The sequence below is a fragment of the Schistocerca cancellata genome, chromosome 2, assembly GCF_023864275.1.
Source record: "Schistocerca cancellata isolate TAMUIC-IGC-003103 chromosome 2, iqSchCanc2.1, whole genome shotgun sequence".
NCBI lineage: Eukaryota > Metazoa > Arthropoda > Insecta > Orthoptera > Acrididae > Schistocerca > Schistocerca cancellata.
This window is the reverse complement of record NC_064627.1, coordinates 902,399,161-902,420,014: the sequence shown is the minus strand read 5'-3', so window position 1 is coordinate 902,420,014 and position 20,854 is coordinate 902,399,161. Positions and strand designations below refer to the sequence as shown.

Sequence of the window (20,854 nt, the reverse complement as noted above, 5' to 3'; positions counted from 1 at the left end):
TAGAAAGGAATACTTATTTTGGAAGGAAAGTAATTAGCAAAAGGAGCATTTAGTTAAGTAGATAAACGTAAGAAACGTTACTCTTTCAGCAGTTTTGTTTTAAATTTTCTTACTACAGTAATTCGCTTTCGTCGTCTCTCTTCATTAAATTATTCTCAATGCTGAGTTACAAGTCATTGAACATACTGGCCGTGAAGTCAACTGAGCAATGGTAAATGGCCCAGACAAACACACCGTTGGGTGGCTTGCGGAGTATAAATGTAGATGTAGATGTAGGACAGCCAATGCAAGAAGGCAAATCTACATGTGCAGTAGTCTGAGCCATATTTCAGCTTATAGGATCTTTATGTGACTCACTCCACTATTTTTGAATATAGCACTGGCAACAAGATACAGAAAAATTATGTTGTGTTTAAAAAATTGTGCGAAGTCTCTATAACTCTCTGGAAGATGTGTAAATGTACTATTTTGAAAACTCGGTGGAAACAGTAACTTTCTTACATTTGCCTGTCTAATTAATTACTCTTTACACCTAAGTTACAGAGGAAGACACTTTATCTGAAATGTCCTTTACAATGAAGGTAGAAAAGCTGAAACGGTTTCATTTAGCAGTATGTGCATACCAGTCCGACACATTAGTGGGCGCACACAAAAAAGAAATCACATATTGCAACGGTTTTAGTTCATTACAACTAAAATAACAGTGACACTTTATTGTACTTTTTTTTTTTTTTTTGACGAACCACGTTCAGGATTTGCTATTGACTTGAACAGATATTTGCTTCAGGCAGACGCTGCACAGTCAGAATTAAACGCTAGAGTTCTCTAACCTCCCCACCTGTGCCCAGTCACTTGCTGAGCTGTGGAGTGTCTTGCTGTTTCAGCGTGGCTGGGCGCGCTGAGCACGTCCTCGTGGCTGCTGGCAGCGCCCCTGGCGGTGTCTCTGTGCAGGCGCAAGTGGACGCGGCTGACCGCCATGTTGGCCGGGCTCGTGATGGCACTGGCCTGCCTCTTCGCGTCCTTTGCCACGCAGCTGCACCAGCTGCTGCTCAGGTATGTCCCCACCTCCTAGCAAGCTCTTAGTACTTTAACTTCATTCAGTTTGTAAAGAGGACTTTTTCTCTGCTACCATGGCACAGGCATGCTTAACACTCTAACGGTATGGTGAAGTTTCCTGACATAAACGGTAAGATGGGGTTGGATCATACCCCACCCTCCAAATATCGATTTTTCGGGGTAAAATAAAAAATGAATAATGGTCAAAAGCTTTATTATCAATTAAAGACATATAATATTTGTTATAACACTTTTTTTATTTTTATAGTCAATAAGTAAGAATATAAAGTACTTTGGAAAAAATAGGAACTTGATTGCAAAAAATACATTAATAGAAATATTCTGTATAAAATTTTTGAAAACATAGTAAAAATCAATAGATTCAGTCATCAACTAGGAACTTGAGTGCTTTAGAATTTCTAAAGATAGGAACTAAATGAGAAACATCTCTTACTACTTGTAGAAAATAATTATAGTGTCAGCAGTTTCGAAATATAAAGTTCTCAGTAATAAATGTCTTTGTACACATAATGTAATAGTTGGTTTCTGAACAGTTTTCTGCATCGATATTGTTGACATCCTCTGGCTCAGCCTCCTGTTGGAGAAACTCGTTGTATATCTCCTCAGGAGTTCTAAGGAGTTGATGCGCCATTTTAGTAAGATAGTAGAAGAGAAAACAAAAGTTAGATGTAATACAAACATCAATATGGGGTTGAATCCTCCCCACAAAAGAAACTAATAAGTGTGACGTAAACAGTAAGGTGGGGTCGGATCCAACCCGAGCGCGGGTAATGTAGGTTTCGGAAAGAGAGTGTAGCTGCAGGTCACTCACCAGACTGATGTGGCCTCCTCGGTGTTCTCGGGACGACTGGATGGTAAGGTAGCTGGAACCACAGCGCCCTCAGAAAAGGGAGTGGGGAGTTATAAACGAAATAGACTCGCTGGGGTCGGATCCAACCCCAACCTTACCGTTAGAGGGTTAAATGTTACGCTGTGTCATCTCTAACTCTGATCAAATCAGCTATGATTTCACCTCCGCCTAAGGGATTTACTGGACGGAATTGCAGCGATGGGTCACCAGGACTAGTTAGTTATTCACCAGGCAGCCGACGTGTGGGGTGCCATCACATTTCAAGATTACAAAGCTCCTCTAGCCAGCAATGTCTCACATTTAAATTAAAGTTGTTCATTCTGTTTTAATGACTCCAAGTTGTCACCAGAGGACTGAATAGATCACATTTCTCTACTTCTCGCAAAGAAATACTCTTGGCGATAGTATTCATCTACACTACTGGCCATTAAAATTGCTACACGACGAAGTTGACGTTCTACAGACGCGAAATTTAACCAACAGGAAGAAGATGCTGTGATATGCAAATGATTATTTTTTCAGAGCATTCACACAAGGTTGGCGCCGGTGGTGACACCTACAACGTGTTGGCATGAGGAAAGTTTCCAACCGATTTCTCATATACAAACAGCAGTTGACCAGCGTTGCCTGGAGAAACGTTGTTGTGACGCCTCGTGTAAGTAGGAGAAATGCGTACCGTCACGTTTCCGACTTGTCAGATTGTAGCCTGTCGCGATTGCGGTTTATCGTATCGCGACATTGCTGCCCGCGTTCGTCGAGATCCAATGACTGTTAGCAGAATATGGAATCAGTGGGTTCAGGAGGGTAATACGGAACGCCGTGCTGGATCCCAACGGCCTCGTATCACTAGCAGTCGAGATGACATGCATCTTATCCGCATGGCTGTAACGGATCGTGCAGCCACGTCTCGATCCTTGAGTCAACAGATGAGGACGTTTGCAAGACAACAACCATCTGCACGAACAGTTCGACGACGTTTGCAGCAGCATGGACTATCAGCTCGGAACCTATGGCTGCGGTTACCCTTGACGCTGCATCACTGACAGGAGCGCCTGCGATGGTATACTCAACGACGAACCTGGTGCACGAATGCCAAAACGTCATTTTTTTCGGATGAATCCAGGTTCTGTTTACAGCATCACGATGGTCGCATCCGTGTTCGGAGACATCGTTGTGAACGCACATTGAAAGCGTGTATTCATCATCTGCCAGTCACTACTCCTGATAAACTCGGTATCGTGTTGAAGCTGCATGTGCAGCTGTAGCTGTTCACGACATCCAAGCTCTGTTTGACTCAATGCCCAGGCCTATCAACGCCGTTATTACATTTTCAAGCAATTTTGTTGCATAGATCTTGAGAAATCAATACTCGTAACAACCACCTCTGGCCATAATAACGGCCCTGATACGTCTGGGCATTGAGTCAAACAGAACTTGGATGGCGTGTACAGGTACTGCTACCCATGCAGATGCAACACGTTACCACAGTTCATCAGGAGTAATAACTGGCAGATTGTGATGACCCAGTTGCTCGGCCACCATTGACCAGACGTTTTCAATTGGTGAGAGACCTGGAGAATGTGCTGGCCAGGGCAGCAGTTGAAAATTTTCTGTAACCAGAAAGTCCCTTACAGTACCTGCAACATGCGGTCGTGCATTATCCTGCTGAAATGTAGGGTTTCGAATGGATCGATTGAAGTGCAGAGCAACTGGTCGTAACACATCTGAAATGTAACGTCCACTGTTCAAAGTGCCGTCAATGCAAACAATAGGTGACCGAGACGTGTAATCAATGGCACCCCATACCATCACGCCGGGTGACGTTTTGGCATTCGTGCACCCAGGTTCGTCGTTGCGTACACCATCGCAGGCGCTCCTGTCTGCGATGCAGCGTCAAGGGTAATCGCAGCCATGGTCTTCGAGCTGATAGTCCATGCTGCTGCAAACGTCGTCGAACTGTTCGTGCAGATGGTTGCTGTCTTGCAAACGTCCGCAACTGTTGACTCAGGGATCGAGACGCGGCTGCACGATCCGTTACAGCCATGCAGATAAGATGCCTGTCATCTCGACTGCTAGTGATACGAGGCCGTCGGGATCCAGCACGACGTTCCTTATTACCCTCCTGAACCCACCGATTCATATTCAGCTAACAGTCATTGGATCTCGACCAACGCGAGCAGCAATGTCGCAATGCGATAAACCGCAATCGTGATAGGCTACAATCCGACCTTTATCAAAGTCGGAAACGTGATGGTACGCATTTCTTCTTCTTACACGAGGCATTACAACAAAGTTTCACCAGGCAACGCTGGTCAACTGCTGTTTGTGTATGAGAAATCGGTTGGAAACTTTCTTCATGTCAGCACGTTGTTGGTGTCTCCACCGGCGCCAATGTTGTGTGAATGCTCTGAAAAGCTAATCATTTGCATACCACAGCATCTTCTTCCTGTCCGTTAAATTTCGTGTCTGTAGCCCGTCATCTTCGTGGTGTAGCAATTTTAATGTCCAGTAGTGTATTTGTCGACCAGTCAGATGTCGAGGACTTGTCTTACATTCTGTAGCACACTATTCTTCAGATTATCTAGTGAAGTACGTGGCGCCGTCACGTTGGTGTGTTGCAGCTACGGCGTTCTCCTGGGCATGTCTAGCGGCCTGGTGCGGGAGACGGCGTCGCTGACGCTGGGCCACTACTTCCGGCGGCGCCGCGAGTTCGTCGAAATGGTGGTGCAGGCGGGCGCCGGCGTCGGCATCGCCCTCTTCTCCGTACTCTACAGGGAGGCCGTCGGGTGAGTCGCTCTGTGCGCAACGTGTCGCGTCTAAGCCTCTCCTAACTGCACGTCGTAGTAACTTCATGGGCGGGTTTTGTGACCTGCACTAATTTTGTTTTTTTTTTTTTTCTCTCGTCTACACCATATCGGTGGTCAACAAATTTCACAGTATGAATCTCACTATTTTGTTATGTTGTTGTTGTTGATGTTGTTGTTGTTCTGGTCTTCAGTCCTGAGACTGGTTTGATGCAGCTCTCCATGCTACTCTATCCTGTGGACGCTTCTTCATCTCCCAGTACTTACTGCAACCTACATCCTTCTGAATCTGCATAGTGTATTAATCTCTTGGTCTCCCTCGACGACTTTTACCCTTCACACTGCCATCCAGTGCTAAATTTGTGATCCCTTGATGCCTCAGAACATGTCCTACCAACCGGTCCCTTCTTCTTGTCAAGTTGTGCCACAAAATCCTCTTCTCCCCAATTCTATTCAATACCTCCTCGTTAGTTATGTGATCTACCCATCTAATCTTCACCATTCTTCTGTAGCACCACATTTCGAAAGCTTCTATTCTCTTCTTGTCCAAACTATTTATCATTCATGTTTCGCTTCCATACATGGCTACACTCTATACAAACACCTTCATAAACGATTTTCTGACACTTAAATCTCTAATCGATGTTAACAAATTTCTCTTCTTCAGAGACGCTTTCCTGTCCATTGCCAGTCTACATTTTATATCCTCTCTACTTCGACCATCAACAGTTATTTTGTTCCCCAAATAGCAAAACTCCTTTGCTACTGTAAGAGTCTCATTTCCTAATCTAATTCCCTCAGCATCACCCGACTTAATTCGACTACATTCCATTATCCTCAATTTGGTTTTGTTGATATTTATCTTATATCCTCCTTTCAAGACACTGTCATTTCCGTTCGAATGCTCTTCCAAGTCCTTTGCTGTCTCTGACAGAATTACAATGTCATCGGCGAACCTCAAAGTTTTTATTCTTCTCCATGGATTTTAATACCTACTTCGAATTTTTCTTTTGTTTCCTTTACTGCTTGCTCAGTTTTGTTATAGATTTTCAGTTATTACCTTTGTTGTAACTGTTTTTCCTCCTAAATCTATACACTGAGGTGGCAAAACTCATTAGATGCCTCCTAATATCGTGTCGGACACCCTTTTTGCCGGCCCACTGTAGATCTTCGCCTGGAATGGACTCAACAAGTTGTCGGAAGTGCCCTACATAAATATTGAACCATGTTGCCTCTGTAGCCAACACAACTGCGAAAGTGTTGCCGGTGCAGTATTTTGTCCACGAACGGACATGTCGATTAGGTACCATAAATGTTCAATGGGATTCGTGGGGAGCGAAAAAGAAAAGAATGGTTCAAATTGCTCTAAGCATTATGGGACATCTGAGATCATCAGTCCCCTAGACTTAGAACCACTTAACCCTAACTAACCTACGGACATTACACACACTTCAATGCCCGAGGCAGGATTCGAACCTCCTACCGTAGCAGCAGCGCGGTTCCGGACTGAAGCGCCTAGAACCGCTCGGCCACAGTGGCCGACTGTGTGGAGCGATCTGTGTAGCCAAACCATTCGCTCGAACTATCTAGAATATTCTTCGAACGAACCGCGAACAATTGTCGCCCGGTAGCATGGCGCATTGTCATCCATAAAAATTCCATCGTTGTTTGGGAACAAGAGGGCAATGAATTGCAGAAAATGGCCTCCAAGTAGCCGAACATAACCATACTCAGCCAACGATTGGTTCAGTCGGACCGTAGGACCCTGTCCATTCCATGTAAACAGAGCGCACAACATTATCGAGCCACCACCAGCTTACACAGTGCCTTGTTGACAACTGCCGTGCCTTCGTGGGGTCTCCGCTGCACTCGAACCCTACCATCACCTCTTACCAACTGAAAAAAGGCTTTTGACACTGTACCACACAAGCGGCTCGTAGTGAAATTGCGTGCTTACGAAATATCGCCTCATTTATGTGACTGGATCTGTGATTTCCTGTCAGAGAGGTCACAGTTCGTAGTAACTGACGCAAAGTCATAGACTAAAACGGAAGTAATGTCTGGCGTTCCCCAAGGTAGTGTTATAGGCCCTTTGCTGTTCCTTGTTTATATAAACGATTTGGGAGACAATATGAGCAGCCGTCTACGGTTGTTTGCAGATGACGCTGTCGTTTATCGACTAATAAAGTCATCAGAAGATCAAAACAAACTGCAAAACGATTTAGAAAAAATATATGAATGTTGCGAAAAGTGGCAGTTGACCATAAATAACTAATAGTATGAGGTCATCCACATGAGTGTTAAAAGGAACTCGTTAAATTTCGGTTACACGATAAATCATTTTAATCTAAAAGCCGTAAATTCCTAGGTATTACAGTTATGAACAACTGAAATTGGAAGGAACACATGGAAAATGTTGTGGGGAAGGCTAACCAAAAACTGCGTTTTATTGGCAGGACACTTAGAAAATGTAACAGACCTACTGAGGAGACTGCCTAAACTACGCTTCTCAGTCCTCTTTTAGAATACTGCTTGCGGTGTGGGATCCTTACCAGATAGGACTGACGGAGTACATCGACAAAGTTCAAAGAAAGGCAGCACGTTTCGTATTATCGCGAAATATGGGAGAGAGTGTCACAGAAATGATACAGGATTTGGGCTGCAAATCATTACAAGAAAGGCATTTTTCGTTGCGACGGAATCTTCTCACGATATTCCAGTCACTTACTATCTCCTCCGAATGCGAAAATATTTTGTTGACACCGACCTACATATGGAGGAACTATCACCACGATAAAATAAGGGAAGTCAGAGCTCGTACGGAGAGATATAGGTGTTCATTTTTTCCGCGCGCTATACGAGATTGGAATAATAGAGAATTGTGAAGGTGGTTCGATGAACCCTCTGCCAGGCACTTAAATGTGATTTGCAGAGTATCCATGTAGATGTAGATGTAGATGTAGGTGTAGTTGTAGAAATCGGGACTCATCCCGTGTGGGGTCCGACCCACATGGTCACGAAGGTAGGAAACGTGTTACAGGCCATGCCGTGCAAATAACAAAGACTCTCGCGCCTGTGGTCGGCTGCCATAGCCCATTAACTTCAAATTTCGCCACCCTGTCTTGGATACCTTCGTCATACGTCCTAAATTGATTTCTGCGGTTATTTGACGTAGGTTTGCTAGTTTGATGGTACTGACAACTCTACGCGAACGCCGCTGTTCTCAGTAGTTAACCGAATGCCGTCGGTCACCGCGTTGTCATTATTGAGAGGTAATGCCTGGAACTTGGTATTCTCTAAATTCTCTTGACACTGTGAACCTCGTAATACTGAATTCCCTAACGATTTCCGAAACTGGTTGCCCCATGCCTTTAGCTCCAACTAACATTCCGCGTTCAGTTAATACCGTCGTGCGGCCATAATCAAATCGGAAACCTTTCCACGTGAATCACCTGAATACAAATAGCTGCTCCACCAATGCACTGCCCTTTTGTACCATGTGTACGCGATACTACCACCGTCTGTACATGGGCAGATCGCTATTCCATGACTTTTTTCGCCTCATTGTAGTCGATAATTTAAAATTATTACTTTTCCTTATTTCACTTTACTTTGATCTTCTTCTCGATACTGCTGTATGTCCGTATTTCTCCCTTCTGAATCTCGTTCGCTTCAGATCACAGGTGCCACTTTGCTTTTTCCCACTCATTAAAGTAGTAGCACTACCATGTAAATAATGAATAGGAGCCATAGTCGACGGTAAACAATCGGAAACACATGGAGAATTCACACCAAAGGGAAGGAATACATTTAAAATAGCTTCAGTACTGTACTGTATGTGCCCGAATTGTAAACACTTGCAATTACAGTTCTTGTAAACTACTTTCTCCGTGGTTAAGTAATGGTAAGTAATATCTATACCTACTTACATTATCTAAGATCCATGCACTCCGTGCTAGTACAGGGAAGTGAAAGTCAGTTTTGTTTTACCTATTTAATAAACTAACATTTAGGGTAATGGTATTCCGTGATACGTGTTTGAGCAGAACTAAAGACGTATTTGCATTCACATCTTCGTAAGGAATAAAGACTCAAGAAAGGCAGTCATTCTGGTTAAAGCTTCCCCTGTAGCTAAACGACATTTGGTTTCATATTCTTTCTATTGCTTCTGCTAAAGTTATTTGGGCTAGTCAACGTACGAGGGTGAGTCAAATGAAAACCTTAAATTAATAATTACAAATCGAAATTTCGCGCCGTTATCCTGTAAGTTGGTTATCGTGCTACAAACAGCTTGCAGAATAGCCTGTAAGTGGCAGCATAGTGCAGATGCACACATACCGTCGCAGTATCAGTATAAAGACGGCTGCCCCACTTGCGACTTGCACCAGGGAAGAACAGCGTTCTGTTATTCCGTTTTTGCGTGGTGAATGTGTGAAACCTATTGAAATTCATCGACGAATAAAGGTTCAACATGGTAATGCGTGTTTGTCACAGCAGCAAGTCTACGAATGGAGTGGGAAGTTTGCAAATTGTGTGACTTCAGTGGAAGATGCTCCTCGTTCAGGTCAGGCACAACGAGTTGTGACTCCACAGAACATTGCAGCGGCTGAAGCCATAGTGAATGAAAACCGCCGAGTGACACTGAATGACATTGCAACATGTTTACAGATTATTCATGGGTCAGCACACCACATTGTGCATGATGTGCTCCAGTTTCACAAAGTGTCTGCAAGATGGGTGCCACGGCAGCTGAATCCTGAAATGAGCGAACGACTGTTGATGCTTGTGAAGAACTTCTTCGGCGCTTTGAACGAGAAGGTGATGGCTTCCTTGCAAGAATCGTTACTGGGGACGAAACTTGGGTTCACCTCCACCAACCGGAAACGAAGCGAGCGAGCAAGGAATGGCACCATTCCTCATCACCAAAACCAAAGAAGTTTCGAACAGAACAATCAGCAGGGAAGGTTATACTGACTCTCTTTTGGGACGAAAAAGGCGTCATTTTGGAGCATTACATGCCTAGAGGAACCACTGTCAGCAGTGCATCATACACAGATCTCCTAAAAAATCATCTGCGGCCTGCTATCAAATCAAAGCGACGTGGATTGCTGTCAGCAGGTGTTCTTTTGCAACATGACAATGCAAGGCCCCACACTGCCCGTACAACAGTTGCAACAATCACAGACTTGCATTTTGAGTGTCTTCCTCATCCACCATACTCACCATACCTTGCCCCAAGTGATTTCCATATATTTGGACCACTCAAAGACGCAATGGGAAGAAAGAAGTTCCGTTCTGATGAAGAGGTACCCCACGCGGTGCATGAGTGGTTGCGCGGACAACCAAAAGAATTTTTTTCTAAAGGAATTTATGCACTTTGTAAGCGCTGGAGGGCTTGCATTGAGCGTGGGGGAGATTATGTTGGAAAGTGATACAGCTTTGTACCACTTCTGCACAATAAATAATATTTAGAAAACTATTTAAGATTTTCATACGACTCACCGTCGTAAATGGGACATCCGTATGTACACAGGACGTTGAAAAAAAGTACTCCATATTTTGAGAGGAGGTAGTGTGGGCTAAATCATGGAAAAATGTCCGGTAAATGTGGTACTGAAATGTATACCTTAACAGCTATGAACACTTATTCACCTTAGCTACTTTAAAAACATCTCATCAACTGCAAATTGTTTCGTATAACAAACGACATTCAGAAAGTAGAAGACAAATAAGTAAATAAACGGGAATATATATATTTTTTTGTTGCTGTGAAACGGTAGAGCTTCTAATATAATTGGCTACATGTTACATGCAACTTGCACCTGTAGAACATCGATGAAAGGTGTTCAGTATTGTGCCAATAGTAAGGTGTGCTTCTGGCCGACGCCTTAGGGAATCATGCACTTTCTGAAAATCTCCAGGTCAGTCACGGACGCGGTGACAGTCATCGATGATGCGAGTCTCTAGTGCTTGCTTGTACCAAACATTTCAAGTGCCCCACAACCAAAAATCCATAGGATTAAGATCGCAGGAACGAGCTGTCCAACTTACTGGAGCTCACCGACCAATCCGTTGCCCATTAAATATGTGTAGAGGTGTCCTCGGACGTTTTGTAGGAAACAGGTTGGTGTTCCGTTACGAATGGAATGGTACCTCCTCCAGCACGACGGGCAAGTCGTTTGATCGTACCATACACTGATGACTCAAAACCTTTTGACCACTTGCTTAATAGCTTGTTTGTCCGACTGCAGGGATCCGACAGTTTGTTGGTGGGGTTGTGGAAGGTATGTGGCGTTAGACATGTACGCACAGGTCATGTAAAAACGGACCGCTGATATGCCGAGATTTACATAACTCTAATTTGGTCGCCGAAGCAGCAACTTCAGTTCACCACAGTGCTCCTCAAACCACTGTAGCACGGATCTGGCTGCGAGATACGGACAGTTACACTGCTGAAAGATGAGGTCGCGGTCAGGGAAGACATCAGATATGAAGGGATGCTGGCGGTTTGCAGCTTTCAGCTTCTCTTCGACTACCACCCCAAGCCCCATGCAAGCGCCGGAGAACGTCTCCCACAGCGTAATACTGCTCCCACCAGCCTGGGGTCCATGGTGCGCTGCACTCTTCGAGCCGCCATTCACCTCGACGATGGCGTATGTGGAGATGACGATCGACCTAGTGTACTAAACATGTCATTCACCGAAGAGCCGACACGCTTCCATTGATCGACGGCTGAAACCCGATGGTCCCATCCCCACTGCAGTCGTAACTGACGATGTTGTAGCGTCAGCATGTGAACTCGTAGGGGTGGTCCGCTGCGGAGCTCCATGTTGAACAACGTACGATGAACTCCGTGCTCCGAAACACTTTTGCGTGCACCAGCATTGTGCTCTTTCGGCAGAGGTAACACAGATCATCATCAGTCCTACCTTATTGAGCAGACAAGCCTCCGAACATCACGTTCCGTGAAGAGTCGTGGTCGTCCAACCATTTAGCGCCTAGTGGTAGTTTCAGTGTCCTTCCACCTTCCGTAGAAGCTCACGACAGTAGCAAATGAACATTCGACCAGGTTCGCCGTTTCCGAGACACTCGTTTACAGGCTCTGTGTAATAATAATCTGCCCTTTCTTAATGTCGCTTATCTCAATCGATTTCCCCATTTGCAGCCCATATCTTCGCTAGGGTGGTCCCCCTTCCGTGTCTGCTCATCTTACATTGTTTTATTACCGCGTCATGTAACCGAAAACGCCTTCATGTGGTAACTAATGTCGTCGTAGGCAGTGGTCATAATGTTTTGGCTTATCAGTGTATGTGAGAGTAGTTTAAAATGTAATTCCACACATTTTTTTCTCAGAATATGTTTATTATTAAGAGCTATTATTTGGTGACACTACCTTTCAACACATCTCCTCTGTGTGCTATTATTCTACACAGCCGCCATCCCATCCCATTCTGAGGCGTTACGCTAGCGTTCTGTAAGAGCATGCATTCTGAGTTGGTAAAAGTTGTTGTCCTGTGTTCGAAGCCATGATTCAACTGCATGAATTACGCTCTCATGATTTTCAAAGTAAGTTTCATGTGTATAATCCCTATGTAGCCCAAACTTGTTGAAGTCCGAGGGTGCCAGATCTGGGCTATAGAGTGGATTAGATAAAGACGATGTGTTCTTGGGTTCTCAGACTTGTTTCAGGGGTGCGCTGTGCTACTGATGCAAGATTTCATTTTTTTTATTTTTGTGAGATCGAACGACTCGGAAACGGTTCATGAGTTTGTTCCCAGTCTTCACATATGCCTCTGAATTAGTGGTTGACTCTCTTGCTAACACACTCATGGATGACAACCTCACTATCCCATAAGAGTGTCAACATGACTTCACGACCGGAGGACACTAAATTGAATTTGTTCTTTTTTATGATTGCGGGTGGCGCCACTCCAGGTTCAGTTTCCAGCTTAAACTGATGCGGTCAGATTTCGTCACATGCAACGATCAGGGACCGAATTGCCTCTCCATTGCTTCAACATTTCAAATGAAACGGATTTTCAGTGGATCTTGCAGTACTCTGTTAGCATTCGTTGAAACAATGTTTTGTGTTTTTTTTTTGTTTTTTAGTCATCAAACTTCTGACTGATTTGATGCGGCCCGCCACGAATTCCTTCCCTGTGTCAAACTCTTCATCTCACAGAAGCGCTTACAACCTACGTCCTCTACTATTGGCTGGATAAAGTCCAGTCTCTATCTTCCTCTAGAGCTTTTACCCACTAAGTTCCCTGTAATACCATAGAAATTATTCTCTGAAGTTTTAAAAGATGTCCTACCATCCTGTCCCTTCTTCTTGTTAGTGTTTTCCATATATACTTTCTCGCCAATTCTCTGGACAATCTCTTCATTCCTGACTTTAGCAGTCCATCTAATTTTCAAACTTCTTCTGTAGCACCACATCTCAAATGCTAGGGTTTTCATCTCTTCTAGTTCTCCCACAATCCAAGTATCAGTACCACACAATTGCTGTGTTCCAAATGTACATTCTCAGAAATTTCTTCTTGATACTAATAGAGTTCTGTCAGCCAGGAATGCCCTTTCTGCCAGTGCTGGTTTGGTTCTAATGTCCTCCTTTCTTTTTCTGCCATGCATTATTTTGCTGCCTAGATGGCAGAATTCCTTAACTATGTACTGCGTGATCACCAATACCGATATTAACTTTCTCGCTGTTTTCATTTCTGCTACTTCTCATTACTTACGTGGTTCTTCGATTTACTCTCAGTCCATATTCTGTACTCATTAAACTGTTCATTCCATTTTCTTGTTCACTTTCACTGAGAATAACAGTGCCGTCAGGGAATGGTCTCACTGATTGCCTTTCATCTTGGTTTTTAATTCCTTTCTTGAACATTTCTTTTATTTCCGTCATTGCTTCTTCCATGTATAGATTGAAAAATAGTCTTACTTCCTTTTTAATTCGAACCCTTTGTTCTTGGTCTTCGACTCCTATTGTTCCATGTTGGCTCTTTTACACATTGTATAATATGCGTCTTTCCCTGTAGCTCACCTCTATGTTTCTCAGAATTGCTAACATCTTGCACTATATGACATTATCGAACGCTTTCTCCAATTCGACAGATCCTATGAACGTGTCTTGTTCTTCTTTAATTTTGCTCCCATTATCAATCGCAACGTCAGAACTGCGTCTCTAGTGCCTTTACCTTCCTAAAGCCAAACTGATCGTCACCTAACACATTCTCAATTTTGTTTTACGTTCTTGTCAGCAACTTGGATGCATTAGCAGTTAAGCTGTTTGTGTGATAATTTTTCCACTTGTTTTTTCTTGCAATCTTCGGCATTGTGTGGATGTTGATCTTCAAGCTCATACATTCTACGCACAATGTGAATAGCCGTGTTTCCACTTCTCCCAATGCTTTTAGAAATGATAATGGAATGCCATCTATATCTGCTACCTTATTCGATTTTAAGTCTTCGAATGCCCTTTTAAAGTCCGATTCTGATACTAGATCCCATATCTTCTGTATATCGACTCCAGTCTCTTCTTCCCTCACGCTGTCATCCAAGTCCTCCCCGTCATAGAGGTCTTCAGTGTATTATTTCCACCCATCCGCTCCCGTGTCCGCATTTAACAGTGGAATGCCCCATGGCAAGAACACTAATTGTGCACCAACTTACAATGCTCACCGATAGCTGTAGGTTCAACTGTTCAGTTCTACACGAATAATGGCATCCGCACGATTCACCATGTCGGCTCCATGGCTGTGACAGGATGTCCCTAACGTGGCTGAAATGTTCCTTTATTTCCTAATGCTTTAAACCTCTTTACCCATCGCACAACAGCTACCATCTGCATCATCACCACTCTCTGCGCACTAACTGTTATTAGTGTTCACTACGGTTTCTTTTTCCGCAAGCAGCCGGCCGCTGTGGCCGAGCGGTTATAGGCTCTTCATTCCGGAACCTGACTGCTGCTACGGTCGCAGGTTCGAATCCTGCCTCGGGCATGGATGTGTGTGATGTCATTACGTTAGTTACGTTTAAGTAGTTCTAAGTCTGGGGAACTGATGACAGATGTTTAGTCCCATAGTGCGTCAAGCCATTTGAACCATTTTTCTGCAATCAAGAATCGATTACAATATGTTTCTTTTAACAATTGTCCCGCGGAGAAGCCATTTTGATGGTCCACCTCATCTCAGTCATCTGCCAAAAGTGTTCAGAACTTACCACACGTAAGATCAAATTTGAAGCAGGGCGTTTTCCATTATACATTAACGGCTGTAAAAAAAGGATGTGCGAATTATTTATTGAACAACTTTTGCATACACAAGGTGTCAATGAAAGTATTCCATTATTTGAGATGTGATAATACCGACTAAAACAATAAAAACAATGACCAGTGAATGTGATACAAACTCTGGTTAAAATTGTTCTTATATTTCACCTCTCATCTATGTAACCCATTGAATGTAATATGTCTCCAATAAGGGAAGAAGCGCGGAATGTAGTTTCACATTTCAAAATGCAGTCCGCGAAAAAGCGATAAGCATACAGGTCAATTAGGGCAGATGAATGAGGAAAAGTCCGAAACAAGCAAAACTAAAGTTATGTAAAGTAGCTGGTTGTTGCAAACTTGTGACCCTTTCAAGTACAGTTTCTCTGCATTTCAAGACCGATAATTTCCCCACATTGAACTTACAGTGTTGAGAAAATGTTGTGGTTCACTGGATCTGAGGATGATTGTATCCATTCATGGCAATTAAAATTTGGCCATTTTTAAAACCATCAGCATTTCGTCTTCATCTGTACTGTACTCTGTCTTTGGCTATGCTGTGCTAATACTATTTTATTTCTACGTACCGCCCGCGACGTCCTCTATGTTCTTTTTTGTCTATTCTAGTATTTGCCTGTTCCTAGTTTTCGTTTCTACTCCTCCATACAGTGTGGCGAGTTAACTGTTTTGGGATGCCGTTCAGTCGGGCAGATCGCCTGTTTTTCTTTTCTGAAGTGGCTTCCAAAGACCTCTTCCCTCACCTACTGTGTCATATTTCTTCATTTTGTACGAGTATTTTATCTGCCCATCACAATTGTAAAATTTCTTGATAGCACAACATACTGAATACTTCTAGCCTATTGTTCTTCAGATTTAAATGGTTTCACGCAAAAGAAACCTAAACTCTTCTCGACACATTTGCGAGGGGCTTTCAGTAACTAATGTAACACATCTATTTTTTTCTTGGAAGCAGATTCCTTTCATTCAGGAATCCAATACACCATATTATTCCCCAGCATTTTGACTACAGAAGTTTTCAACACAATCTCCGTTCAACGCCTCTGCCTTACGCCAATTTGCTCGGAAGGTGTGCTTTCCCGCATGGTACTACTCTACTAGGCGGCGTCGGAGCCGACATCTTGGTGGATCAATAACCTCCTCATCATAAACGTACTGCTTCACTTGGATTGCATATTTCATTGGGCCAAGTAGGTGCAAATCGGAAGGTGTGATATCAGGGCTGTATGGTGGGTGAAGAAGAAGAGTGCAATGAAGGATCTGCTCTCGGGTGCGCAGGCTTTTGTGAGGCCTTGCATTGTGATAGAGAGAGAGAAGTTAGCTTACAGTTTTCTGGTGGCGGACTCGCTGAAGTCGTTTCTCCAGTTTCCTGAGTCCAGCACAGCGGTTTGCGACTGTCGGCTAGGGGTGGCGCTTATCGCTGAATCATTTGGTTTCCGGTCATATCGTTTTCTTTCGCGGCAGTTTAAACTGTTAACACCGCTCAAAAATCCGGTTTCTGAAATAATCGATTTTCGGTTTTTATGTCTATCGTTTCCCGTAAGAAATGTAGAATTCTAACAAAGACTGCAAAAGATTTTCACGCTCTCAGTTTCAAGATAATTTCAAATTTAATAGCCAAATAAAAGGTATCTTAATCTGTCAAACGTTCAGTGATTTTGTAAAAAAAAAGTGGTTGAATACTACAAAAGAACGAGTAGCATTCTCCTAATAAGTCTAATTTTTTGAAACTCGGCTCAAAAATCATGTTGTAATCGGGGACCATACTACTACTTGGCCACTGCTAATAATCAGCGCTGAAGTGTGAAAACTGAGGTTGAAGAACTCTTTTTTTGTGTTAATTTGTCCATTTTCAAAAGCATATTATGTACACACAGGTGACAGATCAGCTACTTTCTATTTCAATTGTACACTACGAATGAACTGTTGTTAAGTTTGTAATTTTTTATTGTTAATATAATTTTCTTCCTCTTTTACTATTTGATACAAATGAGAGACTGATCTTTAATCCCTACTCATATCAAATGAAGCATTGTATTTCGTTGCTATGACACATAAAAATATTCCCAGAACAGAGTTGGTGCCATTCTGCAATACAAAAGATGTCCAGCGACTACAGCGAGAAACTACCGTGTATTGCATGTAATCACTTATCTCAAATCTCAAGTCACTTCGTACGGCAAAAGGGCCGTTGTTGTCTCAGAAATGCTGTACCAATTCCTATGTCATGCATTTGTTACTCGTTCCTCTCGGTATTGTTATTAAAATAGCACTGATCACTTTTTACATTTTTTATAATAATGCAGTATTTCAAACCAACGAAAATTTTACGAATAAAAATCACACCTGCTTTAAAAAAAGGTTTATTTAAAAACGAAATATTTTAGTACTGCTGTTGTGGTTAATTGATGTTTCGGTCTTACTATTCTGTTGTTATTAAAAAATAAAAATTAAACGCGTTTTGTAACCGAGACCAAACAAATACCGAAAAGTATAGGTTACTCAGAACAAAAATATCGGTATCGGTTTTAATTAGTCGGATTTTCCCTTCCCTACCGCTGATCGGACAGGTTTGAGCAGCCTTGATGAACTGACAGGCTTATCGTGCAACGACTCACCGTGCTTCTGTTCACCACCAGCTCTCCGAAGGCATTATGGAAGTCCCTATGACTATCTGCGATGCTCTGGTTTTCTGTCAAAAGAAATTCAATGTCAGCTCCCTGCTTAGACTGCACCTCCGTTACAGACGCCATGTCGGAGGCCACGTACAGCGCCGCCACCTAGCGGAACTTCGTGAAGCTACAGGGCTGAAACGGGAAAATTCCTCGATGGCGCACAGGAAATTCCGCATTTTTTCAGCCGAAACTGGCCATGAAAAAAAAGTTTTGCATTATTTATTGGATGTTCCCTCCTCCTCGCAGCTTACGTCACGCCGTTTGTGTACAGCTAACTTATATGTGAAAGATATTCTGGAAAGCTTCTGAAAGAGGATAATTGCACTCTCCAGCGTTACGGTTTCATTCCCCTTGGGAACCTAAGCTCATTATTCACAAAGAGGAAGCACCTGTGTCGCTTTTGAAACCCGAAGAGACTTAATGAACTCTCTAAAGACAGTCGAGTGGACGGACAAAGTGTGGTCGGAACTCGATATACTCCGTCACTGAGGTGCGGCCCGCCATAGCTGACACGGGCAGGTAATGCGCTGTCGTGCGCACAAAGCCGGTTAACTGCCAGCCGGTGCGGGGTACCGCAGGCAGCCGCGCCTTTGATGTCGGCCGCGGGCCGCTGCTTAGCCGGGCGGGGGGCGCCGGCACTTTGCGCTAGGTATTCCGGCGGAGCGCGGCCACAGGTGGTGAGCGCGCCGTGCTTGCGGCAGGCAGTGGGGCTGGCGCCTCGGCCTGCAGGCCGTCACGGTGCTGCTGTGCGCCGCCTTCTTCCTGGGCATGCTGTACCGCTCGGCGTCCATGTACCACCCGCAGCGGCGCGCCATCCTGCTGCTCAAGAGCCAGCGCAAGAAGGCGCGCCACAAGAAGCCGCCCTCGCCGCAGCAGCGCCGCCTCCAGCAGCAGCAGCAGCAGCAGCAGCCGCGGCCGCCCTTCTTCGACGTCACGCCGCTGCGCATCCGCGCCGTGCAGGTGCTCATGCTCTCATCCGCCGTCAGCGCGCTCGGAGTCTACACGCCCGTCTTCTACCTGGTAAGTCTGGACTGGAAGAAGGCCCAGGTCATAGCAATCTACAAAAAGGGTAGAAAATCGGATACACATAAGTACTGGCCAATTTCACTTAATCATGGAACATATTTTGTGTTCAGACATAATGACCTTTCTACACTCTGAGAGATGTGAAAATTACGGAACTGTCAGTAACCCATTAGCGCCCAGACTTGCCATATGGCAACGTTTGTAACACTTTTTTAAAATCATTGATTCCACGACATCAACGAAGCGAGAGTGTTGGCAGCATTGGATTCCGTTCCACAAGACTGTAAAGATCACTACAATGCAACAGTTTTAACAATACATTTAAATTTTGGGGCATAAGCAGTGTTGGAAGTCGTCATTTGCTGAATGACGAAGTAAAATGGAGTATAAGTTCGAGTAAGTATGTTTTACAGAGTAACTTACGATATATAATTTGGTTTCTTAGTATGGTGGTGCTTTAAATACTCAAATATATATTCTTTGGGGGTTACTGCTTGCTGTGAAATAAATTACGTTCTTTTAGGTCGTTTGAACCTCGGTGTTGCCATATGCCAACACTAGGCGCTTGTACTCAGTAAAAGGACGAATTTTCTCTTTTTTGGTTTAGAAGAGGTTTCTCGCTTGCTGAGGCGCTGGACATTCTTTATAATGACGATATTGAAGGTGATGTGTTTGTTGAGCTCCCAGATCCGAATAGAGAAGAATGATGGATTATTGTATGTGCGGTGGCTGGACAACTCAGTGGTTCAAATGGTTCAAATGGCTCTGAGAACTATGGGACTTAACATCTACGGTCATCAGTCCCCTAGAACTTAGAACTACTTAAACCTAACTAACCTAAGGACATCACACAACACCCAGTCATCACGAAGCAGAGAAAATCCCTGACCCCGCCGGGAATCGAACCCGGGAACCCGGGCGTGGGAAGCGAGAACGCTACCGCACGACCACGAGCTGCGGACCAACTCAGTTGTCACAATGATCTCTTCTTCATGTGGTGCACAAGAAGTTGGCCAAGTCAAGAGATTCTCGCAACTAAAAAAGCGAAATATAATGATTCCAAGGCCAAAACTGGTAGCCAAATATAATACATATATCGGAGGTACTGCTCAGATGGATGAGAATCTAGCATGCTATCGCATTGCAATAAGAAGCAAGAAATGGTACTGGTGTCCCTTTACATGGATGTTAGATGTCGTCATACAAAACAGTTGGATTTTGTATAATAAAGCAAGAAACCAAATTATTTCTCAGATTGATTTGAAGAGAGAAGTAGCAACAATGTACTTGCAAAGACACCAACCCTTTACCAAAAGGAGCCGGGAGACCATCTGCATCAAGGGCATGTTCCGACAACCGCATATCGGATTCAATTAGGTTTGATAAGACTGACTACCTCGTCCAGCATAGAGAAGGAAAGAAGAAGAAAAGGTGTGCATACAAGGACTGTAAATTTTCATGTAAAATACATGAGTTCGATTTTTGATTATTAATTGTACTGTGTTATAAAGTATCAATTGTATGATGAAGACTGAATAATAAATTTGCGCAAAACTTGTCTATGTAATAAGAAATTTCAAAAACCTACTTATTTTAGTTGAAGTTGTAATCCATATAAATTTAGGTAGTGAAAGCGCCTAGTGTAGCCATATGGCAAAATCAAATATCTCGCTAATGGGGGTAATGACTTTCGTCGAAACAACTCTGTTATGTAATTTATGCCTTTTACTGACATAAAAACGCAATTTTTTTAAAAAAATCACGAAAAAATTAATTCCGGCGCTAATGGGTTAATAAGTCACAGCTGCAAAATACTAACACGAATTCTTTACAGACGAATGGAAAAAACTGGTAGAAGCCAACCTCGGGGAAGATCAGTTTGGATTCCGTAGAAATGTTGGATTGAGTAAAAGCAAACCTACATTTCTAGCATTTGTAGTCTTAGAGAAAGCTTTTGACAATGTTGACTAGAATACTCTCTTTCAAATTCTGAAGGTGGCAGGGGTAAAAGAAAGGGAACGAAAGGCTATGTACAATTTGTACAGAAAGCAGATGGCAGTTATAAGAGTCGAGGGACCTGAAAGGGAAGCAGTGGTTGGGAAGGGAGTGAGACAGGATTGTAGTCACTCCCCTA

General features: G+C 43.5%; 1 protein-coding gene across 1 annotated transcript in view; it reads left to right on the top strand.

Annotated features, from left to right (window-relative positions):
- Positions 1–20,854, top strand: part of LOC126159673 (monocarboxylate transporter 12-like) — a gene marked incomplete at its 5' end in the record, with an annotated part of 113,343 nt that overhangs the window by 58,433 nt on the left and 34,056 nt on the right. Inside the window, 3 exons of the mRNA XM_049916567.1 lie at positions 885–1,053; positions 4,549–4,713; positions 18,396–18,714. Of these exons, the coding sequence (XP_049772524.1) occupies positions 885–1,053; positions 4,549–4,713; positions 18,396–18,714 (653 nt within the window). The remainder of the gene's footprint in view (positions 1–884; positions 1,054–4,548; positions 4,714–18,395; positions 18,715–20,854) is intronic.